Here is a 23,875-nt window from a genome sequence, read left to right as displayed (position 1 = left end):
AGGGGCATCAGCTTGGGTAAAGGTCTGGTAGGAGGGATTGTGGCATCTGTGCGTGACAACTCTTAGCCCAGCATTTCAGGAACACAGATTACAAAATGGCTGGAAACAAGACAGTGAGGGACAAAACCATAAAAGCCTTTTATATTGTTCAAAGGCAGTTAAGCTTTTAGGATGGGATCCTGGGGAACCATTGAAGAATTCTGTAGAGAGGAGTGACGTGATCTGATTCGCATTTTGTATATATCCTGGAAGCAGTAATGTAGGAAAGAGCAGATAAGGACCTGACAGTGGGGGTGTAGAAAGTGGAATAAATGAGATATTTGGCAAGTAGAATTGATGGGGTATATTAATGCTTTGGATATAGGGGACAATAGCAGGAGGAATCTAGGGCCCTTGGATTTGGGGTTGAACATTTGGCTGGAGTTAAGGATGTAGCTAAAATTTTCAAGGAAATATTTATTATAATACCAACTTGGTATGGCTGTGGAATCTTCTGGCAGCAGTCATAAACCCATTTATAGGTAAATGGGAGGAAGATGTTACTTAGACCAGTTTTGAAGTTTAGAAAAATGCATTTGTAGAACAATAGAAATGTACATATATATAGCAGGTAAAATTCAGGCCAAAAATATATACTTGGAAAACCTTTCCATTATTTTTCAAATGCTTGAGTGCATATCAGCATTAGATTCTTGTTTTAAACTTAGAAGTAATGGAAATAGCGAAATTTTAATAACTGCTAAAGAAATTTTATGGACTCAGAACAATTAACTCATAAAAGATTCCTTCTTCTAGTGAGATTTAGCACTCCTGTCCCTTGTGTGCCAACATCTTCATCTTTGTCCTTGTAATAGAACTGACCTTTGTCTTGTAATTTTGTTTAGAAAAATCAACCTGTAAAGTCCCTGGACAGGTCCATTGCCACTTTGTTGATTATGAGATTTAGTAACTTGTACAGGGCTTGGTACTCAAAGGTTTGTCGGATGAACCTCCTCATTTTTTAGTGGTAGAAACAGGCAAGATTTTTTTTTTTAACCTTTTTTTGAATACTATAAGAGTTCATAGGCCAGGCATGGTGGCTCATGCCTGTAATCCCAGCACTTTGGGAGGCTGAGGCGGGTGGATCACCTGAGATTGGGAGTTGGAGACCAGCCTGGCCAACATGGAAAAACCCTGTCTCTACTAAAAATACAAAATTAGCCAGGCGTGGTGGCGCCTGCCTGTCCCAGCTACTTGGGAGGCTGAGGCAGGAGAATTGCTTGAACCTGGGTGGCAGAAGTTGCTGTGAGCTGAGATCATGCCAGTGCACTCCAGCCTGGGCAACAAGAGTGAAACTCCATCTGAAAAAAAAAAAAGTTCATAATGTTGAAGAGTTAACTTCTCATGAAGCTAAAGTATACCGGTTACTTTCACTATGACAACTATTTTTTTTTTACTTTGATTATTAACTATCATTTATTTGTGCCTTACTAGAGCTCTGTATAGAAATGAATTGTGGGTTTCATCTGGACTCTTGAGGACAGAGAGCTAAGGAGCATGGGCACAGGAGGGAAGTATGGTGGCACCCAGAGAGATAGATAAAGCCATGGTGACTTTTTTGTACACACACTTTAAGCATTTTATTTTTCAGCGGAAAACAACAGCCTTGACACAGATGATCACTTTAAACCATCACCTCGGCCAAGGACTATGTTAAAAAAGAATAGCCACAGAGAGGAGACAGATGGACTAGAAGATAAAGAAACTGCCCTCGGTGAAGAATTGGAGTTACATTCTTCACCCTCTTCCCTTCCAATGCCGAATGGCACACAATTAGAAGCTGAGAAAAAAGCATTCTCTGAAAACCTTGATGCTGAGGTTAGCACTACTGCTAAACTGTTGAATTGTGTTCTTGAATTTATGCTTTTTTATCTAATTATGAAAAAGAGGGAGAGAATGAATTTGTGTGCATGTGTGTGTTTTACATATTTTCTTCTGCAACTGATAAGGAAATAATTTTTAAAAATACACTGTATTCCACCAAGTCTAAACGTGCACGAATTGTAAGATGTAGCATTATTGTACATACCAGTAAGGAAGAAGGAAATGAATCTAATTAAACTATAACACACCAGTGATTGTAGTGTAACCAGTTTTAGAGAAAGTAAAATGTCAAAAATGTTGCTTTTCTCAATCTATATGATCTATATGATAGTGTTTATCTTTAATAATTTTTTAAATTTATGTATCTTTGAATTATGTAATTTATGGCTAAGAACAATAATGTCATTTTATTTATTTGATTAGATTCACTCAACAAATGTTCATGTCACTGTTCTGTGTTCTTTGGGTTATGTTCCAATAGCATTTAATGTGGCCTTACAGATTTCCATCAGGGAGTTTACTATGCATTGTTATTCACTATGAGAAGTAAACTTTCTCTTCTGAACATTACAGAAGGGAAAAGTACAGGAAGAACATTTCTTCTCCATAATCTGCTTGGGCAAATTGGGGAAAAGGAACTGCATGCTACCTGGCCAAGCTTCTTTCTTTTTCTCATCCGTTGTCGGCAGTGTTGGTGTGTAAGGATCTGCTCCCTGGGAGGTGTGGCAGAAGGGGCCAAGAGGAGCCCCTCTGTGCTATGAATAAATGGGGAACCCCCTTTATTCAGACCGAAAGTATCAGGAAACACAGTAGGCTACCGATTCAAATCTTGTTCTGCAGTTGAACTTTACCGGCACAGCCGATTATTCGATGCACGTCTAGCTGACACCACCAGGCTGTTTCTTAATTTGTTCTGAAAACCAGAAGGTGAAGCCCAAGCCATTACTTTATATTTGAGAAAATTATCTGGTCAGTTGAATATTGTGCTAGTTTGTTGTAGCTGCTGTAGCAAATTACCACAAACTGGTTAACTTAAAACAACAGAAATGGATTCTTTTAAATTATTAATGCTATACGGCCTAGACTTAGTGTATCTTATGAAAGTCTCATTTGCATTTGCAAAGTAGGTGTGTTCCTCAGGTGTTGAATGTTTTGTAATTTAAGTTTGGTCAACGTGGTTGGTAATATCATTCAGATCTTCTTATCTTTATCGACTTCTCATCTAATTTGTTTACCAGTTACCAATTTAGGGGTATTAATATATCCCATTATGTTTGTGGGTTTGTCTATACTTCTCTTTAGTTCTGTCAGTATTTACCTGTTTTTTTAAGTTATTGTTTTTATTGTTGTTTCTCTGTTATTCTTTTCTTGCCTTTTTTTGAGGGTATAATTTTTTAGTTTTTTATTGTTATTGACCATTTATATCTGTTTGCATTATATTTTTCATAGTTGCTCAGTGGGTTGCAAAATACATCTAAAAATTATCACAGTCTATTTAGAATTGATATTGTATTGTTTCACATTTGATATAGAAACCTTGCTTATAGTTCCATATATATATAGTTTCTCATCCATTGTGCTTTTGTTGTCGTATATATTACATCGACGTATCATACAATCCCCACAATAAAGTTATAACTTTTCTTTAAAGAGCCCTTTAATTCTTCGTATTAGACTTTTAAAGAATTAAAGAAGACTAGAATAAATATATATTATAGATATATATTCTGTATATATCTATAATACATATAGATACATACAGAATCTGCTTTTACAGGATCCGCTGAGTTCTCCCTTATGCCACAGATGGAGGTGGTAAAGGTTTTTGGTGAATTTCATATGCAGATTTTGTGGTCACTGTCTTCTGCTATTTTGGCTGATCTGGTGGTCCTAGACTCTATCTTCTGTCCCCTCGAGTCAGCCCACCAAGGCTGTAGCCTCCTATTACTTGAGCTGCATAGATTGCAGAATGCCTTCTGATAAAAAGCTACCAATTTGTAGATCGCGTCAGGTGAAGCTTTGTCTTTCAGGGTAGACTCCAGTGTCTCAGCCTTCCATTTTCTCAAATGTTTTCTCTCCGTTGCTTTTGGCATATAATTTTCTTTGTACCCATAAAATATCACGGGGAAAGAAAATTAAAATATTTGCACAACAAAGTTGAACTTCTTACAATATAATATCACCTTTAGGCTAGACGATTCTAAGAAGAAATATTTACCTTTGATACACAAATATAATTATTTCATTTCAGATATAATTATCAGAATTTTGAGAAAACTCAAATGCATACGATCTATGTGCTTTTTCTATTTAAAATATTTGGAAGTAGCTGCTTACTTGATTTTATTAAATGCTTTCATTTGGATAACTAGTAATATTTGCTTGGAACTAAAGTATTTTACCTGTCTTCTTTATGCTTTCCTTCAAAGGATAATTGTAGGAAGAGTTATCAAAATCAAATCTTGGCCTTAAATATTTATAAGAAATTTGGTTTTAAAGTAACAGGAGTTTTGAAAATTGGTGAAATCAAATAGAGAGGTGGTGATAGTTAGGTAAGGAACTTGAATAACTCTTCCAGTGGCCCCTTTTAATGACCAAGACATCAAGGCTTGAAAGTAAAGCATACTCACCTTCAATGGCTCATCACATTTTGTGTTTCAGCAAAAAATGCCTAATCATGCAGATTTCAGAATTATGCACTATTTCAGAATTTGTAGTTTTAATAATGCTATTGTTTCCACGAATGTTGGTAACTAAACTTACTTGGCAAATATATTTTTTTTTGCAAAAACAGGATTCATGCTTAACAAGTCTATCATCGTCATCTCTTAAACAAATTCTTGGAGATTCTTTTTCACCAGGATCTGACGGAAATGCATCCATAAAAGGTGGTTATGTCTAATAATTATATCTTATCTTATTTGTGAACTCTGTACTACTTAGAATATCCTGTTTATAAGAGAAATAATACTTTGTATAGTTACAAGGGAAATATATGTTTTTGTGTGTTTGAGTTTTAATCCAGACCATATAGTTAACTAACTGTGATTTTGGATGCAGAACTTAATCTCTCAGTGCCTCGATTTCCCCAAATTATATTTTCTGTCTCATAAGGTTATTATGAAAATTAAGTGATGTAGTGCATTTTAGCCACTAGCCTAATTCATGCCCCAAGTGGAGTGAGCACTTATGGTAAACTATCATTATGTATGCGTTGCTGTGATATTCTGCAGGACAATATAAGAGCTAGGTGGAATTTTAAAGTGAGACTAAGCTAGGTTTGAATACTGGCACACATTACATTACATAAGCAAAGCAATTAACCTTTCTGACCCTTTATATTGATCTTTAAAAATGGGTAAAATAAAAATAATCTGTTATAGGGTAGTGTAAAATTAAAAAATTAATAATATATGCAAAGTATTTACAGCAGTACCCCCATAGTAAGCAGTTAGTGTGATATGTGAGTTAACATAATTTTTTTCTTAATGCTGCGATATGTAACTTAATGAAATCTAAAAGATATAAATATTTCTAGGTCTGAGAGGTGAACATTTATTAAGTGCTTACTAGGTAGTATCATTTTTGTCATTTTACAGATGAGAAAACCTGAAGTACAGTGATTTGGGGAAACATACCCAAGGTTAGTGATGGAGCCACAGTTAAATCTTGGGCTCCAAAGTTCTTGTTCCTTTCACTGAATACATTAAGATCTCCAAAGAATCCAGTAATAAATTGAGTCATGAGTAATTTCCAAATGTGAATAATAATGTAATTTTAAGCCCATTTTACCTCAAAACAAATTCTAAAAAAAAAAAAAACTGGTCATAATGAAACCAACAGAATTAAGACTTTTGACAGTGAAGATTCAGATTTTGCTGGGAGGCGGATCTTCGTAGAACTGAAAGTTGGTGATCCCATTCCCAAATGTAGTAGAATCAGGATAGTAGAAGCAATTCTATAAATGCAAAACTGAGTCTTTGTATGCCAGAGCTTGAGCCTGTTTCTTGGAGCACTGAGAGTATAAGCAATAGGCTTGTCTTTATTGTCTTTATTTATGGTATCAGAGGTAGTACTGCGTCTTGGTGGGATGCGACTCAGTAGAGACTGTGTAAAACTGCATTGATTCTTGGTTCTTTCTGCATCTATACCATTCAACAATTGTACTACTAGTAGCTGTAGTAGCCTAGAGAGGTGTGGCTCCTTCTTTTGCAGCCTGTTGTTCTAGCTAAGAAACTCAGGCTTTAGGGTTGAACAAATATTGTCACCTCACTTACTTGGTTTGTATGTCAATAGCTCTTTTGATGTTTCTTTTGTTTTAGGGTAGTTATTTCATTCTGTTTGTTAATATGCTATTTTTCTAGGTATTAGATTTGTTAAGTGCTTCATTAAACGTAGACTTTTTTGGTAAATCACTTTTGAAAAAGCTTGTGCAAGTTTAATATGACAGTTTTCTTCATATTTTGTAAGAAAAAAGATTATAAATAGTTTAAAAGAAAGCAAATGAACCTGGTATTCACCTTATTAATTCAGAAGTGGGTTTTAATGGTATTACTCTGTCTCAAAATAGATCCAAATGAAGAAATCACTGAAAACCATAATTCCTTGAAATCAGATGAAAATGAAGAACATTCGTTTTCAGCAGACCATGTCACTACTGCATTTGAGAAATCCAAGGAAAGTCAGGTGACTGCTGATGACCTTGAAGAAGAAAAGGAGAAAGCTGAACTGAATATGGATGGTGACAGAACAGTTGATCCACTGCTATCTAAATCTCAGAGTATCTTAATACCTGCTAGTTCAACGGTGTCTGCAAAGGTATTTATAAAAATTCATACCTTTCATTCTATAGCTTAAAACTTGAAATAGAACTTTAAGATTTTTTTTTTTTTGACACGGAATCTCGCTCTCTCACCCAGGCTGGCGTGCAGTGATGCAAACTCAGCTCACTGCAACCTCTGCCTCCCAGGTTCAAACGATTCTCTGCCTTAGCCTTCAGAGTAGCTGGGAATCCAGGCGCCCACCACCATGCCTGGCTAATTTTTTATATTTTTAGTAGAGATGGAGTTTCACCATACTGGCCAGGCTGGTCTTGAACTCCTGACCTCGTGATCCACCTACCTCGGCCTCCCAAAGTGCTGGGATTACAGGCGTGAGCTACCACACCAGGCCAGAAATTTTATCTTCTGTGTTCTGAATTACCTGGGGAAAATTTATTTTTTGATAGGGGTATTTTCACATGGTTCTTACTTAATCTAATAAAATTTAACTTTAAGGAAAGTTTGCAATGAATATAATGAAACCCAGTGTTTAAAAATTATTAGAGGCATTTGATCATAATATACTTTTAAATATTTCAGAAATACATACCCTTAGTGTATATATTCCCATAGGTCTTCATATTTTAAAAATATAACTGTCTGGAATAATTTCTGACATTTTAAATTAGAGTTATGTTTTTGGATATTGTTTTAAAACATGTTAACAATTTTAATGAAAGTCTTAAAAAATGTTTATCAACATCCATGCTTCTTTGAAATAGATGGTTATCAGGAACATTAATACTTGATCCTTTGCCTTTATTTCCTAATTTTCAAAATAATGAATTAGTGCTCTAGCAACCTCCAGAGGTGATGAAGTTGCTTTGTTTTTTTTCTTTTCTTATTTCATATAAATTTAACAGGTACAAAGTTCTTTTTTGTTACATGGTTATATCGTATAGTAGTAAAGTCAGACTTTTAGTATAAACTAAAGTGAACATTGTACCCATTAAGTAATTTCTCATCCCTCACCTCCATCCCACTCTTCCTAGTCTCCAATATCTATTATTCCCCACTCTGTATACATGTGTACACATTATTTAGCTCCCACTTGTAAGAACAGGCAGCATTTGACTTTCTGTTTCTGATTTATTTCACTTACGGTAATAGCCTTCAGTTCCATCCAAGTTGTTGTAAAAGACATTATTTCTTTTATGTATGGCTGCATCGTATTCCATTGTGTGTGTGTGTGTGTATGTGTGTCTACACCACATTTTCTTTAGCCAGTCATATGTTGATGTACACTTAGGTTGATGGTTGATTCCTTACCTTTGTTGTTGTGACTAGTGCTGTGATAAACATGTAAGCAGGTATCTTTTATATAATGGTTTATTTTCCTTTTGGCAGATACTCATAGTGGGGTTGCTGGATTGAATGGTAGTTCTATTTTTACTTCTTTAAGAAATTCACATATTATTTTCCATAGAGATTGTACTAATTTACATTCTTACCAAGAGCATATAAGCATTCCCTTTTCTCTGTGTTCTCACCAACATTTGTTACTTTTTAAGCTTTTTAATAATAACTGAATATTCTGACTAGTATAAGATATCTCACTGGTTTTAATTTGTGTGTCTCTGATGATTAGTGATGGTGAGCATTTTTTTTCACGTTTCTTGACCACTTGTATGTCTTCTTTTCAGGAATATCTATTCACATTTTTTGCCCTCTTTTTAACGGGTTTTATTTGGTTTTTTGTTGTTGTTGAGGGGAACATTATTGTAACCTTAAGAAACATATATGTGATGTGTAGGATTACCTGTCTCTACACTAAATTGTGCCTGAGTGCTATACGTTAAAAATTTATGGTATAGCATTTTCAGTGCTTGTTTCTCCTGAAATTGTCACTATCTCTTATAGCTGCAGTTAGTTAGCAGCTCTGTGTACTTATTATCAGGGAAGAAAACAGTGCTAGCTGAAAATTTGTGTTTGAGCAATACTTTCATAACATAAAATACCAGCTTTTCTTAAAATGTATGAAGTTTCATTAAGCCGTGTTCCAGGTATATCATCCTTAGTACTTTCCTTAGGGAAAAAACACAGTTAGGGATGTGTTTATATTTGTGCTTTCACTTTACCATTAGCGTCCATCAGTCTGTGTAAAGTTAAAAAGTTCTTCCTTAGAAGAACGGGTATTCTGGGTATTGTAGAATGTTTAATTAGAACAGGAAATTTATATGTGACAGTAAGGTTGTAACATATTTCTTTTGACTGGACCCTTGACTTCATTCTTACTCTCCACTGAGTGACCTTTTCTAAACAGGAATCTTACCATTCTCCATTAAAGTCTTTTTGTTGGTTTCTCATCACAAGAATACAGTCCAGACTCCTCTTCGCCACCTAGTGGTCTCACATGGTTCTTCTCTGACCACATCTTCCTCTGCTTTCCCTGCCATTCACACTATGCTTCAGCTCCATTCACCTCTTTCTGTTTTTCAAAGATACCAAGCTCTGTCTTTTCTCAGAGCTTGCTGTTTACTTGTTTACCACTTGCTGTTTCTTTCTTTCATAGACTTTGACGTGGGCCCTTTGCACTCATTATTTGTCTCGGCTCTGATGTCAGGCCTTCCGTACAGCCTTCTCTCATCAGCTTCTCTAAAGCAGCCCCTCAAACCCGCTTTAGTCACTCTCTGTCACTGTACAATATTTTATCTCCTTCATGAATCATGTTTGCTTATATGTTTGCTTTTGGTCAGCCCTGTCTAAAATTTAATCTTAAGGGTATTTTATTCAGTGATTTGTTCCCAGTGTCTGATGTGTTTGACACAGAGTAGATGCTTAAAAAATACTGACTTATTGGCAGTTTTTGGCTTCTAAGCCTAACAAGGATGGTTGTCATGAATAAATCATCTATGGCATTTTCTGTTTAATAGAAAACAATTGAAGATAGAAATATGAAGAATAAAAAGTCAACAAATAATAGAGCATCCAGTGCATCTGCCAGGTAATAAAGTTATCAGTATTTGTCATTTATGGGCTTGCATTCTAGCAAAGCTAGTTTTAATTTGACTTTCACAAAGTAAATTTCATTTGGTGTTACTGTATTTTCTCTTTATTTCCATTTCATAAGATGAAATGAGTATTTACTTCATGATAAAACCCCTTGGTTGATGATATTATTTGAAATAAAGTAATTTATAAAAAGTAAGTCTGTTACTGGTTGTTTTAATGTCTGGAATGTTTATACAACACATTTGGTCTCCAGGATCAGCCTAGGAATATTTTTCTTCTTTCTTAATGTCAGTGATTAGGGGTTCTCTGTGCTCCACACTGCTTCTGGAATAGAGCTTCTTTCTCCTTCTTCTATTTTTCCTAAGATAAGAGATACAAAATGGTAATAAAGCTGAAGTCCAGCAATGATACTTATTTATTATCAAGGATTTTTATCTAACATGTGAAAAATTTTACTGAAAGTCTTCAGAATCTATGAACTAAGTAGGTTTATTAAAATGATAATCGACATAGCTTCATTCACACCAATGATAATGAATGCTTAACTCATACGCACTCATCAAAACCTTCTGAATCTCTAAATTATCATCAGTCAAATTATCATTAATCAAATAAAACAGCCACCAAGCTTTTTCTGCAAATGACCAGTAGTACATATTCTAGGCTTTGTAGGAAATACAGTCTATTGCAACTACTCATTTCTACTGTTTTAACGGGAAAACCGCCACAGGCAAAACTTAAGTGAATGATTACAGCTATGGTGCAATAAACTTTGTGTACCAAAACTGAGGGCTGGCCATTTTTCCTACCAGTCCCTTAAATAGATGGTACTATTCTTTCTAATTTTATATTTGGAATAGTACATGTAACAAAATGATGAAAGAAACTATTAAAAGAGTGGTTATAACCTACTTTATTGTTTTTTCCATGTAACTTGAGGAGGGGTCCATATTTCTTAAAAAGGGTCTAATTACAAGTATTTTAAAAGAACAATCATTTTAACCTATATAAACTTAAAGTTATAAAATTTAAATTATGTTGAAGGGCACATATGTCTCCTTCAACGTAATTTCATACTCTTTGTATACTAAGACTGTACATTTTACCTACATCATTTTCAAAGTCATTATAATTTGTTAAATTATAATGTAGTTTTCCATTTTTTTGTTGTTTTTGAGATGGAGTCTCACTCTGTTGCACAGGCTGGAGTGCAGTAGCACGATCTCTGCTCACTGCAACCTCTGCCTCCTGGGCTCAAGCGGTTCTCGCACCTCAGCCTCCAGAGTAGCTAGGACTACTGGCATGCGCCACCACACTGGCTAGTTTTTTTTGTATTTTTGGTAGAGACAGGGTTTCCCCATGTTGCCCAGGCTGGTCTGTAACTCCTGAGCTCAAGTGACCAACCCACTTTGGCCTTCCAAAATGCTGGGATTACTGGTATGAGCCATTGTGCCTGACCAGTTTTCAAATATTATACATGCATATTCTAACAGATTTCTTTTCTACCAAATGCAATTGTAATATTTTGTCTTTGTTACTTTGGATCTTTTCAGATTAATGACCTCTGAGTTTCTGAAGAAATCTAGTTCTAAAAGGAGAACTCCACCAACAACTCCCTCTTCTCACTATTTAGGGACTTTAAAAGTCTTGGACCAAAAACCTTCACAGAAACAGAGCATAGAATCTGATAGAGCAGATAACATAAGAGCAGCTGTTTATCAGGTAAAAGAGGAAAATATTTTTAAGAAGAGAATAATAATAATCACTTTTATAAGCCCACCATGTTTATAAAGAATAAAGTAACCCTGTCTGAAATGGTTTAATACTTAAATTTATTGAGAAAGATTTTTCTTTTAATACATGAGTAATCCATAGATATTTTACTAAATTATTTGCTTCCACACTTTGCATAACTGATCATAGTTGTTGTTTTTAAAGAGAGAATATGCCATAGCAATTTATAGAAATATAGCAAAAGCTAAAATGTTGTGAAGTCTACATACATTTTCATCTTTTCTTCTTGAAGTTTATGTGAACAAAAGAATTACTATGAACAAAAAGTTATTGAATTTTTTCTTTCCTGAGATGTTGTTAGGCATACATAGAAAAAAGATTTTATTAATTTATTCACAATTCTAAAAAAGATCTTGTCTTTTTTTTGTAGAATAGTGCACTTTAGAAAATTGTGCATGTGAATTTTAGAGAAAAATGTTAATATAAAGAATTGTAATTCATTTACGAAATTTTGAATATTATATAACCTTTCTCTTGTTCTCATAGGAGTGGTTAGAAAAGAAAAATGTGTATTTACATGAAATGCACAGAATAAAAAGAATTGAAAGTGAAAACTTAAGGATCCAAAATGAACAGGTATTTTAACTTAAGTAAAAGTGTTCTGGATATTTATTTCAGTAAAATATCCCTGAATATATAACTTTTCTGAATCAACTTTTCAAATGGCAGAATAACTTGTATATTAAAGAATTTATTTCTGGTTTTATTTCTGTTTTGCTTTATACATTTTAGTTTGATATAACTGTCTTACATTAAAACAGATTTTAATTTTGTATATGTATAGGATAGCTTTGTTCCTGCTGATTATGAAGTTTTATTGTTTGTGAGCACCTAATTCACTCTTAAAAGCTGACTTCATTTAGAAGTTAACCAAGAAGGTCAGGCACTGTGGCTCACGCCTGTAATCCCATCACTTTGGGAGGCCAAGGCAGGCGGGATCCCTTGAGGTTTGGAGTTCACACCAGCATGCGCAACGTGGTGAAACCCTGTCTCTACTAAAAGTACAAGAATTAGCTGGGCATAGTGGCGGGGACCTGTAATCCCAGCTTCTTGGGAGGGAGGAGGAGGTTGCAGTTAGCTGAGATTGAGCCACTGTAGTCCAGCCAGGGTGACAGAGACTGTGTCTCAAAAAAAAAAAAAAAACACAAGAAGATAAAGGATCATTAGACATTAGTTAGCCTTGAGTTTTCTTTCCTCTTTTCTCTCTTGAATTTTATAAGTATCTCAAGTCCAACCGCTACCTGAGCTCTTGATTTATATCCTTTTTCATCGACTGGAGGTGAACTTTTGTTCCTGTCTCTTCTGTACTGAGTCTGTTCCTCTAACTCCTGCTCATAATATACTCAGTTATTTCCTATCTTCTAAAATAAAAGTTCTGAAAAATATTCCAGTGTGTTGTTCAATACTAAAATAAATTTAGAAGCAAACAATTTTCCAAAGTGAACTGAACGATAATTCATCAGTAGCAAAGGGAGCAGCCGTCCAGGGGGCTGCCTGTCTGTCTGTTACCCACGTTCGTAGCAGTATGCAGCTCTGGTCAGTGCCGTACCCCTTCTCCTTTGATCTTCCCAGCTCCGTGAGGTAGATGTACTTTGACTTCTAAATTATGTTACCCCATATTAAGGTTTTATGTCATTTAGTAATAAACAATAAAGCAAACATAGAATATTATGGGATTAGATTAAAGGAAGTAAAACAACATAACTTGGTATAGAGTCTCCAACCTATTTTTCATTCTAGCACATCCTTTCAACATTTGGAATACATTAGTAAGAACTTTATGTTTTGATACTATTCAAAATTAAGATTGAAACCAAAGATCTGTATCTTACTGCATGACTTGGCCAATTTGCCTTACTCTAACTTACTTTATAAGCCTTTAACTTTACTAATTTTTTTTACTCAAATATTTTATTATGAAAATTTTACTGCACCACTTAGCCTATTACAATTTATTTTGATATCATTTGTTTAGTACATTTCAAAAATAATAGTTGGCATTTTTCTCATTAATAGGTCAATATGTGATAAATGTTTTTAGAAAATGACATTTTAAAAATCAATGAATAATTCAGATAACATTCTTTGTAAATTAACTTATCTAAGGCACTCTAAATAATCTACTTTAAAAGTTAACTTCTAAGTACAATGGATATCAGAAGATTAAATGTGTGTGTGTATATTTATATGTAGCCATATTTGTCTATATATGTGTGTCTGTATATATATATGTGTGTGTATATCACTATTATTTTTTCCAATGTAGAAAAGAGCTGCTAAAAGAGAAGAAGCATTAGCATCATTTGAGGCCTGGAAGGCTATGAAAGAAAAGGAAGCAAAGAAAATAGCCGCCAAAAAGAGGCTTGAAGAAAAAAACAAGAAGAAAACTGAAGAAGAAAATGCTGTGAGGAAAGAAGAAGCACTACAGGTATTTGAGAGCTTTGCACATCTTAATTATTTGAAATCCAATTAATGCTTAACCATATTTTTATTTATTTTTAAATATTCACAGTAAGAACATTATTCTGAACTTTTTCAGGCTTTTGAAAAATGGAAAGAGAAAAAGATGGAATATCTTAAAGAGAAAAACAGAAAGGAGAGAGAATATGAAAGAGCAAAGAAACAGAAAGAGGAGGAGACTGTTGCCGAGAAAAAGAAAGATAATTTAACTGCTGTTGAAAAATGGTAATTCAAGATCATAAACATTTTGATGTATTTTAAATTAATAACACTTCAGGATTGTATGAAAATTATTTACTTGAGATTTACTAATACATTTCAGTCTCATTACTGTCAAAGATGTACTAGGAAACCTTTAGGATGTATTTTCCTTTAACTCTCCAGTGTTTTATACCATTCTTTATAGGAATGAGAAGAAGGAAGCTTTTTTCAAGCAAAAGGAAAAGGAAAAAATAAATGAGAAAAGAAAAGAAGAACTGAAAAGAGCTGAGAAAAAAGATAAGGATAAACAAGCTATTGATGAATATGAAAAATGGCTGGTAGGAATTATTTGTCAACACACCTGTGTCTTTTTCATGTATACCTTTTGTGTCTTTTCTGTTCCTAATTCTGTTTGCTCCAGACCCACTGATCATTTCTACGTAGAAGCTGCTTTGTTGAATTCAAGCTCTCCTCCTGCTCATAGCATATTTTCTTTGATTTAGACATTTCTGATAATGTTGCTACTATTCCCTCAAATGCCCAGCTTACAACTTGTTATAGGCTGGGCACAGTGGCTCACGCCTATAATCCCAGCACTTTGGGAGGCCGAGGTGGGCGGATCACGAGGTCAAGAGATCAAGACCATCCGGGCCAACATGGTGAAACCGCGTCTCTACATAAATACAAAAATTAGCTGGGCGTGGTGGCGCACACCTGTAGTTCCAGCCACGTGGGAGGCTGAGGCAGGAGAATTACTTGAACCTAGGAGGCGGAGGTTGCAGTGAGCTGAGATCGCGCCACTGCACTCCAGCATGGCGCCTGGCGAGAGAGCAAGACTCTGTCTCAAAAAAAAAAAAAACTTGTTATAATCTTCTTCCTTACCTGCATCCTCACATTTACCATTTACTATTCATGCCCATTCTTCCTTTGAAGTGATTCTCACATCTAATATCATAGAAAAAAGACAGGTATACTACTAAGGGTACTACTTGGTGAAACTTGGTCATGACACAAAGTAACACTGAATTTAATAGTGAGAAAATTATTCCATTTTTTATTCTCTTTTGATATTTCTGATTACCTCAAGGAGAATCTCTTATTTTTGTGTTTTTAATGAAAGAGAGTAAGTGTTAGGTTTAGGAGGAGCAATATCTAGCTGAACCAAATATTGTATATATTTGATTTCCCTTTACTTATCTTTATAAAAGTTACTTTTTGTTTATATGAAGCAAAATATTATTTTCCATTTTAGGATATCAACATAAATAGGCATTTTTGTCAACTTTCATGTAAGTACAACATTACTATGAATAAGTACTTTACATAAGTAGGTAACACATTCATATGAATAGTTAACATGTGATTCAGCAATCAAAAAGTATAACATTTCTGTACTAGAAGTTTATCCAGTCAGGTTTCCTATGAAACTTTACAACAACTCGTATCAATCAACTAGTTAAAAAAATCATCCAGGTTATTTTTGATTTGCATTTCTCTGGTTAGAATTGAGCTTGAATATCTTTTCATTTGTATATGAGCCATTTATATATTATTTTCTCTGTAAATTGTCATTTCATAGACTTTGCACACTTTTCTATTAGATTGTTGGGTTTTTTTCTTATGGATTTCTAGAATCTTTTGTTTTGTACTAGGGAAATTAGCCAGTCATTTTTTATATGTGTTGCAAATATTTTTCCCCCGACATATTGTTGGTTTCCCAGCTTTCCTGATAGTATTTTATACCATGAAGAATTTATTTTTTAGGTGTCAAATTTATCAATCTTTTTTGGGAGGAGCGGGGCTTTTGAATTTCAAGCATAGTTGAAAAGACCTCAAGCAATTTGAGGTTAAACAAAATTCTCTTATTTTTCATCTAACAACTTTCTGACTCTAATATCTTAATGTTTTAACATTTGTTCTACTTAGAATTTATCCTGATGCATGGTGGGAAATATGATTTCAACTTCAGTTTTTCCAAATATGTCCTTTATAAAGTAGCTATTTTTACCCATTGATTTGAGGTGCTGCTTTTATCGTATGATACATTCTCATATTTTGGGATCTGCTTCTTACCTTTCTGTTCCGTCAGTCAGTCGTGATTCCAGTGCCACACTTTCATTATTAGGCTTCATGTGTCTAAATATCTGTTGGGATCATCTCCCTGTATAGTCCTTCTTTCACAGCCTTTCTGACCAGTCTTACTTTTTTCCATAAACTTAAGAATCAGCAGTAGTGAGAAAGGCACATAAGACCAAAATGAGCTATTTAAAGATAGGAAAAAAAGATAAAACAATAATAAACTTAAGAAACATGCAAGATCAACATAAAGAAAATTGTAGAACTCTCCTGAACGATACAGATCAAGGCTTGAGAAAACAGATCAGAATTGCTCTTGTATACAAACACACTTAATCTTATAATGATGTTATAAAGATGTCAGCTCTTTCTGAAGTAATTTAATGTACTCTTAACAACAGAATTCCATTTTTTATTCTGTTTTGAGAACAGAATGTACTCTGTGTGTTGACTTTATCACTGCTATATACTAATTCCTTGCAGAGAAATAGTAATAAAATAATCAAAATCGGGTCAGTTTTGAATAAAGAACATAGTATTTCATGATGATTTCCTTAGATTAAACTTTTAAATAATACTATATTCTAAAAAAACATTTAAAGTTCACATATAGTAAAAAGATGAATACTGACTGCTAGTATCAATTAGGGAAATTAAATGTAAATATTTGAGTTTTTCATTTTATTTCCATATTGTCATGAAAGTGGAATAGAATTTCCTTAATAAGTCACATTTAGATATGCTGTTTTTAATTATAGTACTTAATTACATTGTCATTCTCATCAGTCCTCTGAAGAACAAGAATTCCTCAAAGACCAAAGACAAAATAACATGTTTTGATATCTAGTAAAATGTCTACAAATATAGTGCTTCTATAAACACATAAATATACATGTTACAGATCCATTCTCCTTCATATTGAAATTTGTTTGCAGATAGAATAGAAAAATTGCCCCACATAGAAGTCTAGTGACTTCAATATTCATGTAAAATAACATCTCAAACTTTTTATATACAAACTAGTTTGCACAGTAAGCATTTGGTGGATAATTATTTTAGGGGAAAGTTGGAGCCAGAGATCAGGTAAGACTCAAATATTTTTCTTGCCAATTCCCAGATTAATTCGTCATTATCTTAAGTAAGAAGATGAGCAAAAAGTTTAGTTTTACACAGAGGAATGTCAGGAGGACTTTTTTAACAAGGTTCTTTTAATTATTATCAAGGTAACTATTGATTCTTGTGAATTGATATTACAGTTATTATAATTGTCTATTTTTTAACCTGGTTTCACAGCCCCCCACTAGTAAGATGAAGCATATTTCAGTTTACTGTCCCACATGTTAAGTAGAATTACAAAAAGATTTATTCAGTCAGTTTCTCTGGACACAATCTGGTCACTCCTTTTCTTCCACCTAGCTGGATGGTCTGCCTCTCTCTAAAATATTAAAGTAATTGAAGATGATCTAATTACAGCTTTGTTTTTCTTAATTAAAATTCTGAAAGGAAGTTCCCCTTTTGCCTTAATAGAAATAGCAAGCAACCAAACATGCAAACATTCTCATGACATGGAACAAGGACATGGGTGTTAAGATTGAAAAAAAAAGCCTCCTAGTTCATTTGTTCATTACATGTGAATAATTATATGTGAATGGAAACCTTGTACTGCATTGCCATGTTATTCTTGTGGCATTTACACATATACTGATGAAGAGATGCATACACACCTAATCATTCTCCACAATGAGGCTCCTCCCAAGCCATCCATCTGCAGAGGCAGGTTTCACCAAGGGTTTTCCTGCTCCTTGAGGAATATGAGAAAATTGCCAAGATGAAGAAACCACCAAACAAACTTAAAGTGTTAGCAGGGACATAAAGAAATAGACAATCCAAATTGTAAGTTGGAAAGGGCAGATGCTACTAATATTTCAAGTACACCTAGGTAAATACTTAGATTTCATCGTAATACCCAGATACTCAGTTATTTCTTTGAAGGGGATACGTGCAGGGAAATGAAATGATTCTCAAATTCATCTGTAAAATAAAAAATATGGGAGATAATATTTTGAGGATAATATGAAGTAGGACTATCCTGTCAAGCAATAAAGTATAAATTTACCATTCCACTTCTGTGAATCATCATTCTTTCTACTGTTCTGAATTGTTCCCATCATGTTCCGGGATACAAATACACCCTCTGAAGTCTGCATTTTCTCCCGTCTATAGGCCCACTTTTGTCTGCTTTTCTTTATAGTGAAACATCTAGGAAGTTTGGCCTAGACTTCCTTATTTCCTCATATTCTTTTCACTCACTTCCCACTTCAGTTTTGTCTTTGTCCTCATCACTACAGCAAAATCACACTTTGAAAGTTACAGGTTTGCATCTAGAATGGTCTATTGTGTGTTTCTGTCCCTGCTTCAGAATGTCTCAGCATTCTACACTGTTGATTTCCTCCTCCTGCAGCTGTCACCTCCTTTGGCTGTCATGCTCCCCTAGTCTCCCCCTCACTTCTCTGCCTGGCTTCTGTGTCACTGGTTGAATTGTTTTACCTAAAAGAATTCTGCATGTTACCATGGCTTGCCAAGCGCCGTATGATCTTAGTCCTCATTCATGTTTTCTCACCTGTGTCTTGTCTCCTGCTTCCTGCGAAGCCTTAGTCACAGTGGATCTTTTTTGTTTCCTCCCATATCACAAGTTTCTTCCCCGCTCTCAGAGCGCTCACCGCTACTGTTTGCTTTGCTTGCAAAGCTGTCCCCCAGTATTTATCACCAGTGGCTTCTCTTATCCATCACGTCACACTTGAAAGGGGCTTTCCCTGAATCCGTTTTTCATTAAACGGAAATACTCTTTTTTATTCCTTCTCATAGTTTTAAAACATGTTTCATAGAAATTCACACAATTTGGGAATTATCTGTTGTTTATTTTCTTGTTTGTTTCTGCCCATTTTGAAAGTTCCCTGGGGGACAGGGACCATACCTGTGTGTTCAGATTTTTAAAGATTATTTTTATTTGCAATTGACATATAAAAGTGTACATATTTATAGGGTACAGTGTGATGTTTCCATCTATGTATACATAGTGTAATGAACAAAAATGACTCACAAAGGTAGGCACAATATTTGATGCAAAGATAACATTAATATTTAGTCTATGAAAATGCACAAATTGCTAAAAATTAAAGGCACTGGTACCATACATTTAAATGGGCCAAATAATTGAGCAGAAAATTTACAAAAGGCTAAAGAAATGTTTGAAAATGGGCTCAAGCTCAATAATAAACAAGGAAACATGAGGCAGAATTTTAAACTATTTGTAAAAAATATGAAGTATCTCATATTGTCATGACATCTTGAAACTTTGCACCCAGGAAATTTATTTCTGAGAATCTGTTCTCACAAAGTCATCACCAACTTATAATAGGTATTATCTTTAAGTTATAATTGTAGGTCTTTTTTCTATTTTATGCAATTATTTTTTAATACTTTCACTTTTAAAGTTTAAAAAATTAGGGGATATTAATACCTATTGATGTACTTACAAATTAGCAACAAATTAGCAATATTTCCTAGCTATTTTTTTTTCTTGTTTCCTTTTTTTTTTTTTTTTTTTTTTAGTTTGAGGTAATCACACTTGCCTATTTTTACTTTTGTTGTTTATGGTGATAATGTTATATTCAATAATTTTTTACCAATACCATTTGGTGCCATGTGCCTTTCTTTACTGAAAGGTTTTGATTTATTATTTTTATTCATTTTTAATTTAAAGTTTATTATTTTGAGGCAGAGTCTTACTCTATTGCCCATGCTGGAGTGCAGTGGTGTGATCTTGGCTCACTGCAACCCCCACGTCCTGGGCTCAAGCAATCTTCCCACCTCAGACTTCCAAGTAGCTGAGACTATAGGCACGAGCCACCAAACCTGGCTAATTTTTGTATTATTTTGTAGAGATGATGTCTCACCATGTTTCCCAGGCTGGTCTTGAACTCCTAGGCTCAAGTGATCCACCTACCTCAGCCTCCTAAAGTACTGGGCTTACAGACATAAGCCACAATGCCCGACCCATACCTGTTATTTCTTTATGACCTGTCAAACTAGGAAGTGATACATAAATATCTTATAATGGATTATTTTGTTTTTCAGCAAGCAACCTTATTTGAAAATAATATTCATATATGTACATAAATTTATAGTGTTCTATTTTCTCTTTAGGAAAATAAGGAAAGGCAGGAAAGAATTGAACGAAAACAAAAGAAACGTCATTCCTTTCTTGAAAGTGAGGCACTTCCTCCATGGAGCCCTCCAAGCAGAACCGTGTTTGCAAAAGGATTTTGATAATTCTAGTTCTTACATTATTTAGTAATTTATCGATTTGCCAATATTAGCCACAGATTTAAAACCATTCAATTATTTATAGTTAGAGGAATGTATTTTACTTAAATGCCAGGCACTTCTGCTGACAAAGAGATATTTTGGAGTGTAATCAGTGAAAGCATTTTTTGAACTGTAGAAAAACTGACTCAAATGAAGACCTAATAATCAGATTGCTTTTACCATTAAGATACAAAATTTAATCATGTCCTGATAATTCTTATAGTGGAATGATTCATGATCTTTTTCACTAAGCTCTGTATGTTATTTAAGTATATTTAATTCCAGTAATAAAAAGGAAACCATCTAGGTACCATAATGATAGAAATGATTCCGTTTGTGGATGATTGTGAATCTAGATTCAGGTTTTGAAATGAGTGGTCGCTAGGAAGTATGCATGTAGTATTCCTTCTGAAACTGATGTTTAGCTCAAAGCAGTTGCATTTGTACTGTACAAGTTAGAATTTTGATCAGCTGAGGCAGTAGTTCAGCAGAACTCTAATCATCAAAGCTTTTTATTTAAGAACTTTGCCTTATGTTTTAATATGAGTATACTTTATCTGTTCCAGGCTCATGTGACAATCGTAGGCACTATAATGAGTCCACCTCTGAAATTTTTCTTTCTGAATTCTATCTCACTTTATTATTTCAGTGACACAAAAAGACATTAATGTCACAGAAGTGACATACTTATGTATTATGGAAATTCCACAGGAGTTCAAGGTTATCACTATAATTATTTTCCAGACTAAAGCCATAAAGGTGATTTAGGCAATTATTGTATTCTTAGCTAGTCCAGTTTTATAGCTTATATTCAGAAGACAGCTGTATGGGAAGGTAAATATGTTGACAATGTCCACAAAACGTTTATTTATTTATTTATTTGATCTCTGCATGTTCTTGTATTAATTGGTCTCATACTTGACATGGTCATCTAGTTTAACATAGACCAAGTGTATGCTCTTGGAGTTGAAATGCAGCATTAGTCAATAATGCAATGCAGAGATGATAGATGAGAATACACAGTTACTATTTATTGAGAATCTAATATATAATATATACTGGATCTTTACAAATGTATTTAACATCTTTATAACAACTTTTCAGGGTAGGTGTTATTAGCTTCACCTTACAGATAAAAATAGTGACACTCAAGATAAATCAAGTAACTTGCCATTCCATTTGGAGTATGCCTGAATTGGGATCAAACAGGATTCAGTCTGTCTTACTGAATCTGCTTCTTTCTGGAATCCCTGTGCTCTTTTTCACACTTCTGTGTGGCCTCAGAGACTGCTAAGTTCAGTCAAGACCTCTGCGTATTATCAACGTCACAAACACGTTTTAACATTTAGAGCCTAAAATCAGGTACTGTTATCCAGAGATGATCTTTCTCTACCGAAATAGCTGTTTTGTTGTTAGAGATAGTGGGTGTCATTAAATCTATAAAATGGAATAAAAAATTCGTAAGATTTAAGGAGTTACTTAGACATCTTATACCTACTATCAGAATATCAGAAAACTCAGCACGTTATGTGACAAAGGCTTTGAGATGGTCACTCCAGACGTTCCACACACTGAGCATCAGCCTTCTTGCTGCAGTGCATGCACAAGACAAGAAAGATGTCATAAACGGCTTTGTAAGATTGTATCAGTACCATAGACAATTAAAAGAAATTTCATAGGTAAAACTAGAAGTCTTTTTATATGGCCAGAAGTATAATACTTTATGAAATTGAACTAGTTATCAGCAATCTGTAGTATCAGCATGGAATTTAGGACATCTCTTACTCATTTCTGTAACCCCCATAGTATCAAACACAGTGCCTGCCAAAATAGATTAAGTGTTTATTGTATTAGCTATTTAGACCTAAAAAGATATTTGCAAACTTCAGGGAAGTAAAAGGAAAAATTGAAAAAGGTACAGCTACCTTTGGGGATGTGAGATCATGAATGTGTATGTTATAGATTTTACATTAATGATTTACTTTCCAATTATTTTCTTCTACATTGTCATATTTAGTGGCTAACCGTTATTACCTCTTAGGTTGTTATGAGAATTGAATTAATGTAAAGTATTTGACATATACTAAGGACTTATATGTTCATTGTTGTCATCATCGATTTACTACCATGAGCTCTGTATTTCCCCATTTCATGAATGTGAGAATATTAACATAGATAGGGTCAATAATGATTATTTGACATTGCACGCTTTAGCAAGAAGAAATCTCTCCCTTGTTGGCCAGTTTCAGGCTGTGTCACTCAAATAAATAAAAAATAAATAAATAAATAGAGATGCCTTATGTTAGGGCCTTCCTGAAAAGAAAGCTAAGTATTAATTTCTTAGGACTGCTTCTGAGGTAGAATGAGGTGTTTGCGTAGACCCAACAAGTCATTAAAATGGTTGGTTTTTTTTGGTCTTACTATGATAAAGAATATTTTATTTCCCTTTTACAGCAGCCTGTACTGAAATTAGTTGAATAAAATCACCTCTTCTAGCAGAAATAAAGCTGAGTTTGGGGAGTTGGGTGAAAATATAGTACTTTTGTTTACTTTCTAAGATTCAAGGGAGAGAATCAAGCTTGGTAGTCGTCTATTTAAAAGGTATGATTTCCCCATATTTCCTTAGAAAGTATATCATGTCAACATAGATATTTACTCATTAGGTTTACCTTAATTTATATTATGAGGGAATGTTTAATTCAAATTAAGGACATTAAAAGTATATGGACTTTCATATAAAACTTCCAGTTTTATAAATTACATTGATCACTTGAGAATGCAGAGATTTCAAAGTAAAGAAAACAGAAATTTTATGAATTTTTAAAACATTACTTAAAACACATTCCCTTAGCATATTTGTGGGTAAATTTAAATATTAATACTAAAAAGGAAAGTAGTATACAGAATTTAAGTTTCATAATAACGAGGAAAGTGGTAATGCCAAGTAACTTAAAAGATGCAATATGGCATTTTAGATCAAGAGGTTAAAGTTTTCTTAATGAAAAAAATAACTATGAGATAAAAATATTCCAATGGTTTGTGTTTGCCTCATATTTCAAAAATGTTACTTCATTTATTATTTAAAGTTATATTGAAACTGATATTTTCACTGTTGCCAAAGCAGTACTAGACAGTAGTTAGCTATTTATATTCCTCAGAGTTATAGAACTGTGCCTCTGAAAGGGATTTTAATACTTTAATAAACCTGGCCTAAACTGTTTTATTTGTAATTTGAAGAAATTGATTGTCAAGTACTTTTAACTTGTCCAATTTCATACAACTCTGTACTAACTCTAGCACATCTAGAGTTAGATCTCAGTATAAGGTGTCCCAGTTGTGTT

The 23,875-nt window shown here is 34.0% G+C and overlaps 1 protein-coding gene across 1 annotated transcript in view; it reads left to right on the top strand.

Annotated features, from left to right (window-relative positions):
- Positions 1-22,422, top strand: part of MAP9 (microtubule associated protein 9) — a 28,845-nt gene extending 6,423 nt beyond the window's left edge. The window contains exons 5-14 of the mRNA XM_017498798.1: positions 1,631-1,857; positions 4,658-4,751; positions 6,434-6,681; positions 9,557-9,627; positions 11,189-11,357; positions 11,916-12,005; positions 13,696-13,857; positions 13,969-14,114; positions 14,296-14,428; positions 20,373-22,422. Coding sequence (XP_017354287.1) covers positions 1,631-1,857; positions 4,658-4,751; positions 6,434-6,681; positions 9,557-9,627; positions 11,189-11,357; positions 11,916-12,005; positions 13,696-13,857; positions 13,969-14,114; positions 14,296-14,428; positions 20,373-20,495 — 1,463 coding nt within the window. The 3' untranslated portion in view covers positions 20,496-22,422. The remainder of the gene's footprint in view (positions 1-1,630; positions 1,858-4,657; positions 4,752-6,433; positions 6,682-9,556; positions 9,628-11,188; positions 11,358-11,915; positions 12,006-13,695; positions 13,858-13,968; positions 14,115-14,295; positions 14,429-20,372) is intronic.
- The last annotated feature ends 1,453 nt before the right edge of the window (positions 22,423-23,875 follow it).

The sequence above is a fragment of the Cebus imitator genome, unplaced genomic scaffold, assembly GCF_001604975.1.
Source record: "Cebus imitator isolate Cc_AM_T3 unplaced genomic scaffold, Cebus_imitator-1.0 Scaffold251, whole genome shotgun sequence".
In the NCBI taxonomy this organism is placed as follows: Eukaryota; Metazoa; Chordata; class Mammalia; order Primates; family Cebidae; genus Cebus; species Cebus imitator.
This window is presented reverse-complemented; position numbering and strand designations above follow the sequence as displayed.